Source organism: Taeniopygia guttata, chromosome 4 (genome assembly GCF_048771995.1).
Source record: "Taeniopygia guttata chromosome 4, bTaeGut7.mat, whole genome shotgun sequence".
Lineage (NCBI taxonomy): Eukaryota > Metazoa > Chordata > Aves > Passeriformes > Estrildidae > Taeniopygia > Taeniopygia guttata.
The window spans coordinates 26,748,718-26,767,245 of record NC_133028.1 but is presented as its reverse complement, the minus strand read 5'-3'; the positions used below and the strand labels follow the sequence as shown (position 1 = coordinate 26,767,245).

At 40.3% G+C, this 18,528-nt stretch overlaps 1 protein-coding gene across 1 annotated transcript in view; it reads left to right on the top strand.

Moving 5' to 3' along the window:
- The first annotated feature begins 5,545 nt into the window (after positions 1 to 5,545).
- Positions 5,546 to 18,528, top strand: part of CHIC2 (cysteine rich hydrophobic domain 2) — a 30,770-nt gene continuing 17,787 nt past the window's right edge. Inside the window, exons 1-3 of the mRNA XM_030271087.4 lie at positions 5,546 to 5,869; positions 12,450 to 12,504; positions 12,649 to 12,804. Coding sequence (XP_030126947.1) covers positions 5,751 to 5,869; positions 12,450 to 12,504; positions 12,649 to 12,804 — 330 coding nt within the window. The 5' untranslated portion in view covers positions 5,546 to 5,750. The remainder of the gene's footprint in view (positions 5,870 to 12,449; positions 12,505 to 12,648; positions 12,805 to 18,528) is intronic.

The window sequence follows — 18,528 nt, the reverse complement described above, 5'->3', positions numbered from 1 at the left end:
TAATGGTTTGGTGCCAAGAGTTCCCTTTGATTTTTGCACAGAAAATCTTGGTTCATTTATTTGGGGTTTACAGGGATTTTGCAAAATAATCAGTTAATCAGCAAGAAATGACATAATGAAATTGGTCAGACAAACAAATACAATGCTGTGACTAACAGTAAGTTCTGGCGTGTGAGTTTTAGCTATGTACCTGTTCCTGACTTTGCCTTTCCATGTTTCTGCAATACTGTAAATAATTTTTAAATTTTTATTTGATTTTACCATTAGCAGAAACATGTACATTATCAGATACACTTTATCCAGATTTGTCAAGAGCAATGAGACATTTAAGCAGGACAGAGGAGCCAACCCAGAGGTGAGGGGGTCTGTGTCAAGGGAAGGGACTGATGACCAGGTCTCAGAGCAGACCAGGTCATCAAGAAAAGCACAGCCTGATGTGAGTGCCCTTGGAGATTTGCTACAGTTCTGTAGCTTTGTTAAACTCCCTCTGCAGTGTACGTTATTTCTATCTTCTCTCCTCTGGCTTCTGTACCATCCCTGCTTGCCCCCTTTCCTTGCTATCACCACCCACTCTTGTTTTCCTTCTGGCTACCTCTCTTAATTAATCAGGGAAAGAGAAGCTGTTCCTGCCAGCTTTGCTTTGCTATTGAGTAGTGGTAGGAGTTCAGAGGACAAGGTTACGCCTGCACCTGCTGCTTGTTCTTTGATGCCCTGTTGCGTGAAACAATTCCCTTCATAAGTTCCAACAATGTACTAATTAACAAGGAAAAGACAGGGAGAAACAAGACAAAGACTGTGGGAGGAATGAGGTGAGTAACAACTGAAAGATCTCAGAGGAAAGCAGGGGAAAGAAGCAATTAAGAAGTGGGAGCTGGGAAAGAAACATAGAAAAAAGGAGAGGGACAAACAATAAAGGAAAGGAAAGTAAAAAAAAAAAAAAGTAGAAACCAGAAGACAGGGAACTGGAATAAAGAGTTGCATAAAAAGAAATTATTTAAAGTCTTCTTTAGACTACAGTATGCAATTCTTACAGAATAACTCTGAGGAGAGGGAGTACCTCTGTTAGAGAGATCTGTAGATAGTATCAGTTCTCCCCTATTGCAGTAAGGAAATTCACTGGGGAGGGAGGGCATTCCTACCTGGAACAGCAGCACAATGCTCCCCAGTCTGGACTCTAAGTCTAATATCTTTATTTAGATATAATGAGAGTTAAGTTGCTTAAAAATGCAATCAGTATGAGCCTTTCATTACACTCACTGTTCCCAAAGAAAGGATGATGAACTGTAAGTGGGAGTCCCACAGTGTTGGGTCAGAGTAGACACCAAAATAGTCACAAGCAAACTCTGCGATGTAAAAACATGGACTTGGAAGTACATGGCTGGTAGCAGGGCTGGCACATAGCAGGGACACATCAGCAGTGGAGAAGAAGTGACAGCTCACTGATACTTCTTGAAACAAAGGAGAGGTCTGCCTTCTTCAGTGCAGGTGGTAGAACAAGCTGCACAAAATGAGGAGTCTCCTTGCAGCCTCTGAGGGTGGTCCATTACTGCTGAGTCCAGTGCTGAAGGCTTCAAGCACACCAGGTGCTGTGAACATACGCTGAAGCATCATGGGCACCTCAGCCTAGAAACTTAGAACTTCCACATCATACCTACCACAGCTCTTTATCTTTTAAAGGCTGCCACATACTGAACACCTGAAAACTGTGGACTGTGGAACCAGCATTTGTTAGGCAAGTAATATACGCCTAAACTGAGATTGAGAGGCATTAGACTTTCTTTCTCTTTGTCAAATCCACCGAGTGAGTTAACCAAGCTTGTCATGCTGCAGAGCACAGGGATCTGGTAACTCAAACATTTGCTGGTCCCTGCAGCACAACTGCAAGAGATTAAGCGTGATGTAGGTATGCCCATCCCTTCAGTGTCATTTCCAAGACTTCCAGCATGGTGCTGCTGTGCTGCATTAACCCTGATTATCAATCTGCTAGTGTGAAATAGGTGTCTGAAAACAAACTGGTTACCAAATCAATCTGTAGACTGAGGTAGAATAAGGAGGCATAGCTTCACTGAAACCACTCGGTTTTCTTTTGCTTTTGCCAGCATTAAATTTAATCCATTTACTCAATTTCAGGACTGTTAGATGGAAATAATGAGCCGTCTAAATGCAATTTCTGTTTGAGACATGTAAGAAGAATAACTAAGTAAAAACCCCATGAGTTAAGTACACTAGTATGAAAGTGCATTATTACTCAGGTGAATTCTGTGTTATTCTGTAGAATTCTGTTATTTAGGAAATGAAACCTGTTACAAGTAGCTCATGATAGAAATACTGTCACACTTTTCTAGTGTGACAGCACAAAATGCTGCTTTCTCCTTTGCAGCAAAGCCAGTGTTATGGATTCTCTCACAACCACACTGTTTCTACCCTGGTTTTACACAGAGCAGTAAGCATTGTCATATCTTTATATACACTCTACACCTGAGAAATACACCAGGAACTGAGTAATGGAGAGTAAGTGGCAATGTAATCTTTCTGAAAATAAACTAATCAGTATAACGAATCCAGGGGAGTGCCACAAAGATGACTAGAGGGATCAAGCACCTCTCCATTGAAAATAGGTTGGTTTTATTCTTTTGGGAGAGTTGGGGTTGTTCAGCCTGGACAAGCTCTGGGGAGACATCACAGCAGCCTTGGGGCCTGTAGTGATAGGAGAAGGGGAAATGGCCTTAAATTGAAGCACAATAGGTTTAGATTTAGATGTTAGTAAGAAATTCTTTCCTTTGAGGGTGGTAAAGTGTTCAAGGGCACTTTGGATGGGTCTCTGAGTGATCTGGTCTAGTGGAAGTTTCCCTGCCCATGGCAGAATTGGATGATATTTAAGTTCCTTTTCAACTCAAAAATTCTATGATTCTATGATATACTGAAACAAGCCAGGAAAAAAGAGCTGCAGGTTTCAAAGGAAAAATTATAATGTGAAAAGGAGGCTATTGTAAATAAGATATATAAAGTACTAGGAAAATAAAGGGGAATGCAGAATTCCCTTCACACTCATGGAAGCGGACAATGGGAGTGCTCCAGATGTAATTTATTTGGACTTCTGTAAAGCCTGGTAAAAGCCCACAACATCCTTTTCTCTTAACTGGAGAGAGATGGAATTAAGGGGTGGGCTGTGAGATGGATAAGAAAGTGGTTGGATGGTTGCATCCAGAGGGTGGAGGTCAACAGCTCCCAATGGTCATCAGGGGTAAGTGATATCCCTCAGGGGTCTGTACTGGGACCAGCACTGTTTGATATATTCATCAATAGCGTAGACAAAGGGATCTAGTACACTCCCAGTGAATTTGCAGATGACATTAAGCTGAGAAGTGTGGTTGACACACCTGGAGGATGGGATTCCATCCAGAGGGACCTGGACAAACATGAGAAATAGGCACATGGGAATCTCCTGATGTTTAACAAGACCAAGTACAAGATGCTGCACCTGGGTTGGGGCAACCACCCCTGCCAACCCCAGCTGGGGATGAACAGATCCAGAACAGCCCTGCTGGGAGAGACTTGGGGGTGCTGGTGGGTGAGAGGCTGGACATGACCCTGCCATGGGAACTCAAGAGCCCAGAAACCCAAACGTGTCCTGGGCTGCATCCAGAGCCCCGTGGGCAGCAGGGGAGGGAGGGGATTCTGTCCCACTGCTCTTGTGAGACCCCACCTGGAACACTGCATCCAACTCTGGGGTCCGCAATACAGGAAGGACATGGACCTGCTGGAGCGAGTCCAGAGAAGGGCCACCAAGTTGATTAGAGGGGTGGAGAAATGCTGAGAGAATTGGGGTTGTTCAGCCTGGAGAAGAGAAGGTTTTCAGGTGACCTGAATGTGGCCTTGCATACCTGAAGAAGGCCTACAAGAAAGATGAAGAGGGACTTTCTACCAGGACATGTATTAGACATAGCAAGAAATTATTTACTGTGAGGGAAAGATGCAGTTTTTACATTTTCTGTGAGGGTGAGACATTGGAACAGGTTGCCTGGAGAAGCTGTGGACGCTTCATCTTTGGAAATTTCCAAAAGGCCAGGCTGGATAAGGCCTTGAACAACCTGGTCTAGAGGAAGGTGTCTCTGCCCACAGCAGGGCAGGGTGGGACTTGATGATCTTTAATGTCCTGTCTAACCCCAGGCATTCTATGATTCCTATGATTCCCAGATTTACCTTTTTTTTTTTTTTTTTGACTGTTTCAGGCTGAACCCTCTGACATTATATATTAGATACTGCTGCAAGTATGCAATACAACAATCTACTCTGTCAAATAAAAAAGGTCTTCTCCCCCTTTTTAAAATGTCATCCTACTAGTGCTATTATCCTGTGTCACATTGCCTTCCACTGTTGTCACAAAAGCTGACGGCCTACCTGTTGCTAAGGCCATTATGCTCACAATGGCATTTCCCAGTCTTTGTTCTAAGTTTTGGTTATGAAAAATACCAAAACTGCCAAGAGAGAAGAATAATTCCTGGAATTTTTAGGGTTTTCTGCTTAGCATTCATCAATGTAGTCCTAAACGGGCTGCTACTCTGCAAATTCATTGTTCATCTGCTCTGCAAACAGTGGCCTTAGCATGATGCTTTCCACGGAGGATTCAAGGCTGCCACAGGAATGGCAGATCCAGGAACTGACAGTACCAAGGGACATGCACACACCTGGTCTCAGCCTTCAGCAGGTCAGCCTTGGCCAGGGGCCACTTTCCCCACATCTCTGTGCACTAAACCAGAGGGACCAGTGGGCAACCCCTCAGCTCACAGCAGATGTCCGAATACACACCCCAACCTCCTGTGCCATGGGCTTCATGGATGCTTAAAAAAGGGATAAAACCTTGTGGTCAAGAAGGCCAATGGTATTCCAGGCTGCATTGGGAAGGGCAGGTGATCCCCCCCCTCTGCTCAGCCCTGGTGAGGCCACATCAGGAGTGCTGTGTCCAGTTCTGGGCTTCTCAGGGCAGGAGAGACATGGAGCTCCTGGAGCAGGTCCAGTGGAGGGCAACAAAGATGAATAAGGGCATCTCTCTCGTGAGGAAAGGCTGAGGGAGCTGGGCCTGTTCAGCATTGAGAAGAGATGTCTGAGGGGGAACCTAATCAATATCTATCAGAATCTGCAGGGAGGATGTCAGAGGATGGAGTCAGCTTCTTCTCAGGGGTGCCTAGCAATAGGAAAAGGGACAACGGCCAGAATCTCATGCACAGGAAGCTCCACCGCGGTGTGGAAGGAGGAAGAACTTCTTTACTGTGCAGGTGACCACACTCCAGAACAGATTGTCCAGAGAGGCTGTGGAGTGTCCCTCACCGGAGATACTCAGGAACCGTCGGGACACAATCCTTTGCCCTGTGCTCTAGGCAGACCCCCTTCAGCAGGGGTTGGACCCGCTGACCGCTGTGGTCGCTCCCAGTCGTTCCGTGCCTCCGGGAGGGCCGCGCTGCCGCACAGCCCCGGGCCCCGGCCCGGCACGGCCGGGAGCGGGGCGGGCCCGCGGCCGGATGTTGTTGTTGTTGTTCCTGCCCCGCCCCTCGCCCCCTCCCCCCGCGGAGGGTGACGGGCGCGTCCCCGCCCGGAGCCGCCGCCGCTTCAGCCGCTGCCGCCGCCGCGGCCCCGCTGCCGCCCGGCCCGGCACCGGGCAGTCCCCGCCGGCCCCCTCCCGTCCGCCTCCCTGGCCGCCTCCCGTCGCGTCGCCCCGGCTCCTCTGGCTCATCGGACGCCGCGGCCCGGCCATGGCGGACTTCGATGAGATCTACGAGGAGGAGGAGGACGAGGAACGGGCGCTGGAGGAGCAGCTCCTGAAGTACTCCCCCGACCCGGTGGTGGTGCGCGGCTCTGGCCATGTCACCGTGTAAGGGCCGCGCGGGGCCTGTGCGGCCGGGGCGGGCGGCGGGGCAGGCCTGGGCGGCGGGACGGGGGCGGCCGGGAGCGCCGAGCTCCTGGTACAACTTGGGCAAGCCGGGGGTGGGCGTGGGGAGCACCGGGCCGGGGCTGCTGCCCTGCCCCCACCTCCGTGAAGCTGCGAGGGGGCTCTTGTCGGCCCCACCGGGCAGCTGCGAGCCGCCTGGAAACTCGCAGGCAGGTGCGAACCTCTAAGTAGGCGCCGAGGAAACGAGACTGGCTTGGGCTGTGACTGGCAGAGGAATGTGAAGTATTTGTCCAAAATGATGAGCTGTCAGGAAGTAAGGTGCCTGTGTTCCTCTGTATAACAGGTATGTGCCAGCACATGACTGGCTGGACTGTTGAACAAGGTTGTTTATGTGCCTGTTACCAACTCCTACTTGTGGCTGCTGATATACCTCTGAGGACTTTAACAAAGAGAAGGCATCAGTTAGTCAGATACCTGCGTGTAAAATTATGTTGTGATTGGTGTGTATTGTTTCACTGTGTTTGACATGGAAGCAACTTTATTTTGTGCGTTTTTGGTATCTGAGTCTAGCAGCAAGTGACCACGAGCTTGTGTAGTACTTCTCAATAATGTAAGAGATGAGGATATTGTTCCTTCCATCAGTTCTGTCAGTCTCATCCTTTAAAGTGTAGTAGTTGCCAGTTACAATGTATAGTGTCAGAAGCTGAAATACAAACCTGGAGACAAGGCACAGTAGTACAAACTTTCGGTTTCTTTTGTATTCAGTGTTCAGCAGTACTAGGTTTGCAGTACAGACATAAAAGCTGAAGATACCGTGGTCTGCTTCTCTGAGTCTCATAAACTATATTGATTTTCAGATACTGACCTGACAAGTTTTTTTGGCACTTGGGTGCATTGTTACTTTATTATTAGGTTGACACAAATGCTGATAGCAGTTAGCTGTCTAGTTAAAACCAGGAAGTTATGGATAGACTGAGAGAGATTTGAAAAGTTGGAAGACATAGATGTGGCTGGAGGCCAAGGAGACCCTGTGAAAGAGTAGAAGCATGTAGTCAGTGTGTTCAACTTATGATTGTTTATTGTGAACAAAAGCTGTACCAGTGATTCACTGAAAATAAGGCAGCAGCCTTAGTCTGTTTCTGAAAAACTGAGCAAAACCACAATTAAATAGTTTTCACATTAGCAAATGAAAAGTACAAATAACTGAAATGGAGGCTAACGCTGGTTTCTTCTCCAAGACTTGAAGGTAAGTTGTGCAAGACAAGATGAAGGCCCGTTAGTGGAATGTTGGAGAAGCTTGTGAAACATTGACTGTGACTAGTAAGGGCCTTGTGGTTGAAGGATGGCTAACTTGATAATTGTTCATTAATAGTTACTAGCTCATTATTACTTTAAGATCTTCCTTAAAGTACTTTTTGTTCTTTAGGTTTTGAATGAGCAATGAAATACCAAAGTGTGCCTCCAAAATTAGGCAATTGGTCTTCATCTACTTTATTTACTGTGCCAGGTGTTAACAGTAAACTACTAGCATTTACCAATAGCATTGGCCACTTTTACCTTTGTACAGCCTATAACTTTTTTTTTGTTATTGATCCAGAAGCTTATTATTAAAAGTTAGATCTCTTTTATAGCATTCATTTGGTAGATTTAAGGAATAGGTGAAGTCCTGTGTACGTGATGAATTTGTCTTGCCAGTATAAAAGCACGCATGCATTCTGAAGGACTGACAAAAATGATCAGCAGTTAAGCAAATACTGGGTTGAGCTCTCCCTGGCTCTGCAGTTTGAAGAGTTGCTGACTGCTTCTGCTGTGTGTATATTTAAACAGAAGCTCTCTTTTCATAGTCTGTTGTCATATCCTTTCTGATCTTACATAGGAGTCATAATGTTGTGTTTGAAGTATGTCAATTCCATGGCTACATATTAACATCAGAAAGACATTTACCATTACTTGATTTAATCCAACAGAGAATGGAAGTGAGTCTTTTCTAAGCTGAGTAATTAAAATCAATTAAAGGAAAGCAGTTAAATATTAACCAAATAAAACATAAGAAGTCTTTGCCTCTTGAGGATGCGGAGCTTTTGGTTAGTACTAAGTTTTCTCCTTAAACTCACTGTTTGAAGCAGGCTGCCAGCAATGGTAATTTTTTTTTAACATTGTTTTTAAATAATTGGGTAAACTGTTTTCACACCAGCAGAGTTTTGATAGCTTAGTAGACAGGAGTAACATCACCTGGTTGCTGAAAATTTGAGGTTCTCTCTTGTTATGGCAAAAAATTTGAAAGCACTGTGAAAATAGAGATCCTTACTTACAACTGAATTGAAAGTCCAAGGTGTATCATACTTGTTTCTGAAATCTGTATTATGGTAGGAATGGAGGTACATGATGTATTTGAGATAGTGAAGAGAATATTTATTATAGATGTCTGACAGTGAGTGTTTTCCTGTTCCTCAACTAGTTGAGACATGTATCATATATATAGCAGACTGTGTTAACTGGTAATACTGGATTTATTCTTGCAGTGCTGGAATGATGAAGAGTCTTTGGGATGTGCTGATGAATGCCTTTCTGTGCTGTTGTTACAGCATCTTATATCTTAATGCAAGATAACTTTTTGTAGGGGGTAAAAGAACTTAGAAAAGATGTATTTGCCCAAGTAAGTTTCTTTATTGTTAAATTGAAGTCTGCTAATATATTTTTCAACCTTGCTCTGTATCAAGGACACATGAGTGAAAACAGGGCTATGTGAGAATCATGAAGCATGTTAAGATTTGTGAAATATATATTTATTCTTTAAGGGTTGGGGACATGTGGACCTAAAGAGTAGAGTTAAGGCAGGAAAAAAGTGGTTTATTGTCTCCATGAGAGAGGACAAAGAGGAAGAGGATAACATGTGTCAATTTTTTGTGTTAGGATGATCTGAGCTGCATGCTGGGAAAGGTTCCAAATGGTCTGTGTCCTATACTATAAACTTCTGTACTTTAAAGTTTCCACCTCTCACCATTTCTTTCTCCACTGTACACAAGGGCAGGAATTTATCTGTAACTTTGAAGTGGAGTCAGGTTCCAGAAATGCTTGTTCAGGTCCAGGAAGGGTAAAGAAAGTACTCATGCATGAGGTGAGCATGGATCTCTTGAAGATATGATGTAAGGTGGAAAAGGCATAGAGCAAGCAGAGAAGGGTGCAGGGTGTCACTGGAGATGCAGTATTGTACTAAAGAAAGCTAATAGGACAGCTGCTGTCTAAGGAAATGCATCTCCAAAACATTGATTTCCAATATTTTATTTTAAGGCTTTTTTTTTTTTTTTTTTTTTTTTTTTTTTTCCTTTTTACTACCTGCATATGATGACAGCACTCTGATGTGTCAAGCTCAAAATTATGCTGGTAACTGTTTGAGTTAGCTTCAGCTTTGCTACCCCACCATGTATTAAAAATTACCACAAGCCTTGAGTACAAGCTTTCAATATCTTTGCTTATAACTTCAACCAAGTGTGACTGCATTGGTTGGAAGTTTCTCTGCCTCACTCTGCCTCAGTGTTTGTAATTTCAGATAGCTGGAGAGCTTTTCCAGTGGGAGTTGTTTTTGTCAGGCATGACTTTTGTGACCTTTATGAATATTTGGTTGTGTTTGATGGAGCTGTCAACATTTGAATACTTCACAAATACTGATTTAATAAACTAATTATATAGTGAAGTGGTGTTACCTTTTAGTTTTGCGACTTGTGATGTCACTTGTGTATCTCAAGCTTGGAGTAATTCTCTAGGCTTGGCTACTTGTAAAATGTATGTGAATCCAAGGTTTTTTTTCAGACTTCGGTTTCCACTTCAACTTACTGGCAGTTTTAAGTAGGGCATGACACTTAACTGATAGGGCATGACTCTGACATTTATGTAACTTTTGCCTCAGTGCTTAGTTTCACTCAGCAGTTTGAAGAAAGGGTGGATGGTCCTCCTGTCATGGAATATTCAGCAGGATTTTCAATGGTAGCACTGTTTTCAGTAAGTTAAGTTTCCTTTGTTCTGTGTTGAAGTAGTAAACCTTCCATGTGTGTTTCTGTGTAACAATTCTCATTTGTTATTTCACCAGTTTTGAGAGACTTACAGACTTGCAGAGCTACTATTCTAGTTGCAAATGCTGAAATATGGTAGATAACTTCTATGTAAATAAGGTGTCCTTTGAGATTTTATTGAAGCCTTTCATTATGCAAAGGAGGCATGTAAGAAAGGTGGAGAAACACTTTTTGCCTGGGCCTATAATGGCAGGACTGTGGGAAATAGCTTTATACAGAAAGAGCATAGGTTTAGTTTGGATATAAGGATGAAGGTGATGAGACGCTGGAACAGGCTGCCCAGAGAAGGTGTGGATGCACCATCATGGGAAGTGTTCAGTGGAGCACTTGGTTCATTGGAAGTGTTGGTTGGATGCAGCTTTGAGCAACTTGATCTAGTGACAGGGAGATTGGACTAGATGATTTCTGGTTCCTTCCAACACAAATCATTTTATGTTTCTACTGCCTGTAATGAATGATTGGAAAATTACCTGCTTGCCTTTTGACCCTATGAAAAAGTCACCTACATCCCCAAGCTATGTAGCCCAGTGTGCTGCTACAAACTTTGGCAACAGGTATTGCTGTGTATGGATTGCATGTAAGTCTGGCTGTTCCTGGTGTCCAGTCTTCTAGTACTGTCTGACATCTACAGCTATGTGAGTGATGTATACTTCAGCATTGTCTTTGCTTTAGTGTGTTTGTCAGGGAACTTGTGTAATCTTGCTTCAAATCTTTTGGCACTGTTTTCATTAGTAATGTCGACTGGAAACAAACCCAGAAGTTAGCTACTTGCACTTTCTTTTTAGCTGCACTTTCTTTTAACTGTAGTAAACCAATTTCTGACTATTTTCACACAGTGCTCTCTGTTGTGGGATCTATTGATGAACACTCCCCTTACCCATTGCCTTCTGGAAACTTTGCACTTTAATCATATGTTCCCCTCAACCTTCTCTTTTCCAGCTTAATGTCAGCCTTAGTCTATTGAAGCTTTATTCCCTTTATTACACTTATCTTCCTCCTCTCTGCCTTTTTCTAACTCCAAATCCTTCATGAAATATGGATACAGAGCTGCACCCAATACTGAATATGTGGGTTTCATGGAGAGTCAAAATGATGTTAATCACTTTCCCAGTGGTGCCCAGTATTTTATTGCTATTTCTGGTGACTGGTGCTTGCATTGAGGTGATTTTTAAGAGAATCATGAGTGGTGATAAAAGATCTATCCTGTGAGCTGTACCTGTCAAACTTTAGTTTGACAGGTACAGCTCATGGGACATACACATGCTTATGTCACATAAGCATAGTTTAGGAATCCCAAAATTCACCACCTTTTATTTATCTACAAAGAAACTCATCTGCCACTTTTTGTCCTACTGGATTTTATGAGGTTTCCACAGTAGCTTACCACATAACTGCCTGTTTGATTACTTGGACAAAGTTCTCCATTGGCATGCAGATCATTTATTTCAGTAAGGAAAACAACCCCAAAACTCTCGGAAGTACCTAGTGCTCAATAGCATATTGTGAAAGCAAATTATGTATTTAAAATCATCAGCTGTCAAGGTTCAGGTAAGCTTTTCTGCATACAATGCACCAATTGTGATAGGTGTTGCTGCCAGTATTTTAAGTCTTGAGCAGTTTAGTATCTGATTTTTGTTTGTAGTACCTGATAGAGTGCTCTGGTTTATATTCAGAATTTTTAAAATTACAGCTTAAATTTTACAATGACTGCTGTATACCAAACTAGTAGCCAGTCACATCAATGATTTTATAGTCTGTATAGTCTCTGCTTGAAGTTGTTGTCCAGCCCAGATGCCAGAAAATACTCAGATTTTCCTTGAAGTTCATCTGTTTGTGAAACCAAGCAATCAAGTGTAACATAGAAAACATTTTTAATAAATCAACTGTCACTCTTCTGACCTTTAGATCTTGTGAAACCCACTAGATTCAATAACTCCAGCTCATTTCAAACTGCTTCACAACTTTACATTTGTAGTTAGTTATTGTTTAAGCCGTGTTTTGTTACTTAGCATTTTGTGTTTTGCAACTTATTAGGTATTCTTTTCTGAAAATCAAGCTGGTGTTTATTCCATTTTTATGCTTAGAACAGTTATTAGGCACCGGATGAGCTTTTCTTCAAGATGCATCCATACTGGTGCAGGAGAGAGGTAGTTCAAACTGTGGCATTAAGTTGCTTCCCTTTCTCCTTAAGTACTTCGCTTACCTCACTTGCCACTATTGCTGAGAGGTTTTGCTGACTTTGGGGAAGAGTCAATAGTGTCAAGAGAACTATGAGAAGAGACTATGGGCAAAGTGGTTTTCAATCTATGTACAATGGTATATTTTTGTTTGTTAGTATAATTTTAATAATTACTCTTAATAACAAGTAGTGTCTTCCTGAAATTATTGCTGTTACTGATACAGACCCTGAGAGTATTATGAGGTGCTTGTAAATTGTGCCATGAATTAGGGTTATTTATAATTTTGGTACAATCTAAATTTTGTTTTTGCAGGTTTGGACTAAGCAACAAATTTGAAGCAGAATTTCCTTCATCTTTAACTGGAAAGGTGAGTATCTCTCAATAGAAGTTTGGAATTGGAGTTCAGGTTTTATTACAAAAACAACTGTTCCAAGTATAGAGTACTGGAAAAGTATAATAAAGTACACTGCTGTAGTACTAGTGTGTTTATTCTTTTTCATTTCCCTTGTAGGTTGCACCTGAAGAATTCAAAGCCAGCATCAGTAGAGTTAACAGTTGTCTTAAGAAGAATCTTCCAGTTAATGTTCGATGGCTGCTATGTGGATGCCTTTGCTGCTGCTGCACTTTAGGTTGTAGTATGTGGCCAGTTATCTGCCTCAGTAAAAGAGTAAGTTGAATGATTAATTCAGTTTTTGATAGTTGGAATTGTACTGGTTGTACTGGTTTTGTCTCATTTTGATTTTTTTTTCTTCCTTCACCATTAAAAACTGTTGCTAGATCTTACTTAAATCACTTCTATTTTGTACATTTTGGTATCAGTTGTCCACTGTACTGGTTAAAGTTACAGAAGACACCAGTCAGGATTTAGAGCTTATAACTCAATGAGAGGTAGCTCAATGCCTCCTAGAGCCATTTGTAAAGCTACTATTGTGACTGAACCAACTTTCAATATGCTCTTTAATAGCTGCATCTTCTCAGCGATACCTTGAGATGATCAGAATTTGCCAGTGAATGAGTAGCAGTTTGCTTTTGAGGAGCTTCTGATTACACTGTGGCTGCAAAGAACCACATGTTTTTTTGTTAAAAGAGCAGTTTTTAAAAAGAATACTTGATTTTTCTTTTTGATTTTTTTCTTCCAAGCTTAGTTGAGTAAGATACTTTTTTTTTTTAACATGAATAATTTGAAAATAGGCTTTTGTCTATGTGCACTTGGCACTTAGAGCATTGTTCACTACAGAAGCTCATTACACATGCCTGGTTTTCACTTCCTTTCCTCAGTGCTGTTAGACTACCTTCCCACCTCTTCTGTGTATGTAAAAATTGTCTTTGGCTAGTTCTATTTCACTACTTTGCAAGAAGTCTCTGTGTCTCCCCATCATCTCCTCACTAGTACTGTTCATCTTTCCATTTCATGTCATGCCTTGTATATGTTCTCTCCTGTGTTATGCCTCTTTATACTACAACTTGTCTACAGTTGTGTACACAGGAATTCAGAACAATGAATTTGATATTCTTTATCAAAATCATCATTTTTTAGAGGTAATAAGTAAAGGCATTCTGAAAAAATACTTATGGGATGAACATTTATTATAATAAACCTGGTATGCATTTTCGTATCATCTGACTATCTGTGTTGAGATCTTAATGCTTAGTCCCTTTAAGAGATTACTTAAGGCTAATTTTAATTATATACAAAATAAAGTAGAAAAGTCTCCTGGTAATGTTGGAGTCAGTGGAGAAAGTAACCAAAACAAAAGTATTGGTGTCAGTGTGAATTATATCAAAACCTAAGTTTTTTATCTGCAAGCTGTTGCAAACCAGTAAGTATCCTGTAGCATGATTGTATATCCATAGCCCAAAAATCTGCTAGAAGAAATTAGAATGTAGTGATTGCTTCAGCAGATAAGCAGCTTGCAGAGAAGACCTTTACCATTCAAGGCCTAACACTGTAGGTAGGAAACACAAGAGAAGCATCCATTAGTATGGTCCATGTTTAACTTCTCAATGCTAATGCTTCTGCTGTTACCAAGTTTGACCCAGTTTTCTCACACAATGTGTTGTAGCAGGAAATGATAACAGGATGTAACTTGGTAGGGGCTGATGTCACAAGCTCTCATCTTCTAGACTGGGTTCTATAATCAACTTTTTTACAGTGTCAAGCAGTGTCAGAAAAAATACAAAGGCTTCTAGCATCTGGAGTCAGAAAACAGTTTGAAGCTGAGGAGAGGTTCTGTGTGGGAACCTGAGCAAGCAACAGTTAGAGAAGAAGTCTGGGATACGGTAAAAAGGTTCTTCCAAAAGGATAAATCTGGAAAAAAAAAACCCAACCACAGATACTTTGTTCAGAGGAGGCTGGAAAGAGGGATATCAGTTTCATTGTTGCTGTAATACAGAATGCCTAAGGAGAGACGAGTCCTGGGAAGGGTATGTTGCATTTTTCCTGTTCAAGTTGGTACCAGAAGACATTTATGGACCTTTGCATCTTTTTCTGCACTTGGATGTCCATCATTAGTGCAACTTAGGACTCAGCTGCCTAAACAAAGTATCTTGTGCCATTGTAGATGTACAATGGCACTAGACACTGATGACATTTTGATTATTCTTCCAGAGTAAAAGTAATTTAAATCAATGTGGAGATTTCAGATCAGCATTGCTTGTCCATATCAGCAGCTTGCCAAATGAATGTGTGCTTACAGGGTTGTTTCTCAGATAGAAAACTCAGAACTTGGTGTCTGTTGGACATCTGAAGAATATATAGAGAGAATTAATTAACACGTGTACTTAAAGACAAAGTGAAAGGGAAGAGTCTGCTTTCCCAAGCTCTTAACTCTTAATCTTGGAAATGGCTGGGAAAGAATATTTTTCTTTGGTAGAGGAGTTAAGGGGAAAAGTTGTGGAATATTTTTCAAGGACATGTTTGGAAATTCTGGTGTAGAAAACAAGCAGAAGAATTTTTAATGATTCTAGTCAGGGCTACTACTTTTACTTACAGAAAAATGGTGAAAAGTTACTGCCATTTGGGTTGATTGTATAGATATGAGTGGATTAAATATTATCTTGGTAGATCTAGAGCAGGAAAATATGAAGTGAAATCTTAAAATCCCCCTTGAAGTGATATCCTTAAATCCCTCATACTGGGAATTACAGGATTTGAACCCTGTGAGATCTCAGTATTGAATTGTATCCACAAGCTTCTGCATTAAAGAAAAATTTTAGGACTTTAGTTTATGTCAGAGTGCTGTGACAAGTGCAGGAAACTAACAATATGTATGTTCCTAGAGGTGTGGAAAGTAAGAGACAATACATTGTGAATTACCTGGAACTGCTCAGCAAAAACAGCAGTTGTAAAAAATACCTGGTTCATCTAGGTTCCAGTCTGCTATTTGCTCAGTAGATTCCAGTAGAATTGTGTTAAGAAGCAACTTCATATTCTCCCCCCCCAAAAAAACCCAAAAAACAAAAAAAAACCACCACCACCAACAAAAAACCACCAACAAAAAAAACCCAAACAAAAAAAAAAAACAAACCAAAAACCAACTACCTTGGTTTGCTGCAACTGCTGCATTTTTGCTGATATGTAAGATTAAGGTATTTGGTGTGAACTACTCACATGTAAATGCTTGAACTACTTGTGTCTGACTTTACCTGTGTCTTGGAGGAGGGTTGTGGTGATCAAATTGTCGTCTGTGCTTTGAGTTCTTTAGCTATCCTTTCCCTGGCTGGACTCAGCCATAGGTATAGTCACAACAGCCAGGATTCTTGAGGAAACGGGGGTCCATGATGATGTATGCTTGTTTCTTCCCTTTAATTTTTAGATACAATGAATTATTTCCCATTTGTACTCATACTGTAAAAGAAGTATAACAATGATCAATAAATAAAAGGTTGCTTCTTTTACATTGCTTGCACTTATCTGAGAGCTTTGTGAGCTCAGCCTTGTTCTAAGTGATTCCCAGTGAAAAGATAGTTACTTGGAGCTGACTTGTGTTATATCCTTTGCTGCAGTGATCACAAAAGACTCCCAAGACTTTACAATTAGAGTTTGATTTCTGAAAGCATGATGGGAGTGTTCCCATAATGAAATTTGTGCTGATCATGTGTTAATTGCACAACAAAAATATACAAGTCTTCATAGTTGCTCTTTTCTACTAAAATAGAAGACTGATAAATTTGTTTTGTTGAATTACAGATATAGTGAGCTAACAAGTGGGAGGGTTTCTCAAGGATTTTATTAAATGGAACAACAGTTTTAATATAGAAGAGGAATTTTTCTCAGAATGACCAATTAAGAAGTGTGTGTTTTAATGAGTCTTAATCTATCTACCCTGGTCTTGAATTAGTGGTATAATTTATGGCTTTTTCAAAAAAGATTTTTTTTTTTATAGTTCATGTAGACAAAATGTCAATTGCAGCTTCAGAGTTAGAATAATTTTCTTAGTGGTTATCTTCATTCTATATTTTTACTGCCTTTCATTGACTTTTTAAGTTCTAACATGGGAAAGTTACCACAAATCTAAGTACAAATTGTGAAATTGTTGAAAGTTTGTGTATAATGGGAATACATGCTTCTTTTTATGTAGTGAAAAATAAGGTATTGGTTTGTCTCCTTAAATCAGGAGGTGATTCAAACGAGGAATTACGCCACAAATGTTTGTAAGTTTAATTGTTAATTATATAATTTTAATGGGTTTCCATGCAGTGAAAGCTTTCCCTTCACTGAATTATTCTTTTCAGTGCTGGTTTTGGAGTCTTTGCATAGTTTTGTTTCCTTTGTTTGCACTGAGATATTTGGAAAAAGCCTTCTACTCTTCAGCAGCAAAATAAGTGTTTTATTTGATTCAGTATATTATTGCTTCTCTCCTTTTATATTGTCTTGATTCGATTTCAATGAATAAAAGCTGCAAGAAAGTTGCAGGAAGTACAGTCCTTCATTTGCAGATCTAGATCATAAATGATCTTAAGTAGTTTTACTCGTAGAATTTGCCATCTTTTCTGGGACAAATTCCAGGTAAGTGAACAGTAAATCTTTAAGTTGTTGTTCTTTAAAAAAAAAAGAATGCCATAGTGGATTATAATTCAAAAAGCACTGCAGGCTGAGGTGCCCATTTGAAGCCACTTTTTCAAATGAATTGACACTCATTTTCAGTATTAACTAAATGCTGTAGTTCCTGATGGGGAAATAGGATATATAATTTCAACAGAAACAGTAACAATGAAAGCTATGATAGCATTGCAGTACTGCTAGATTTCTTAAAAGCTGGTATTGTACAAGTAAATTGCGTGTTTTAAATGCTTCATGGGCAATCTCTTAAAATGAATAGAATTAGGTATTTAACAGTGTGATCTGTACTAATACTTTCAAGAGCAATTAGTTTGTTTGTTAATTCACACAAAGCTGATGAATGATGCTTAAGCCTCATCATTAGTTGTCACTTTCATAGCAGTTCACATCTTCGGAGTGCTGTATAAACATAGCTAATTGCAACTTCCAAAGTATAAATTAAATATGTAGTGGAGGAGCTGGAATGAATTTTCTTAAATGTGATAGTCTTGTTTGTCAGTGGATGATACTAAGGTTAAAATATATCAGATCAGTTTATTGAATTTATACATTACGTTTATTTTCAAAACTGAAGAAAATGTATTTTTTTCTCCTATGCCCATCTTCCAGGGACTTAGCACTGGAGGTACTCTTAATGGCATAATGCTTTTCTGAGGAATTTCACAAGGCAATTGCTTAAGACTAAAGGTGCCTTGTTTTTGAAGCATCTGTTTAAACAGTTTACATTGTAGTTCAGTTTGGAAGAATCCTTAAAATTGTAATGTATTTATGATTATTCTAACCAGAACGCATGTAATTTCTGTGTTGGCTCTAGTCAACTTAGTATAACTTTTTTTAAAGTGGAACTTTTATGTATCAAATATGCATTCTTGACCATTGTTTTGAAATGTATTCAGAGGTCTGTTTTTTTTTTTTTTTTTTAAGTATTAACTATGGAAGGAAATTTCAAAAAATCAGAAGATTCAGGCCTGGAATATTTTGCTTTAGATATTATTCACTATTATTTTCAAAGATTTTATTTTATTATTTTATTATTTTGTTATTTTTCACTATTATTTAGAAGAGTCACTAAGTCATCCATATACTCAAGTAGCTCAGCTTGTAGAATAAATAAATGTGAAATTTTAATGTGTATACTTATGTGGTTAGTGTTTTTCTCTGTATGAAATCAGATTTAATTTCCTTCACAGCAACCTACAAAAGCTTACTGGGTTTTAATGTGCTTTCCTAAAGGTTATAGTATAGAGTTGGTACACAATGGGGTGTGGGAGCAGCTAGTTTTACCATGTCTCTTAAATTGCAGACTTGCTTGGTGGAGGACAGGGCAAT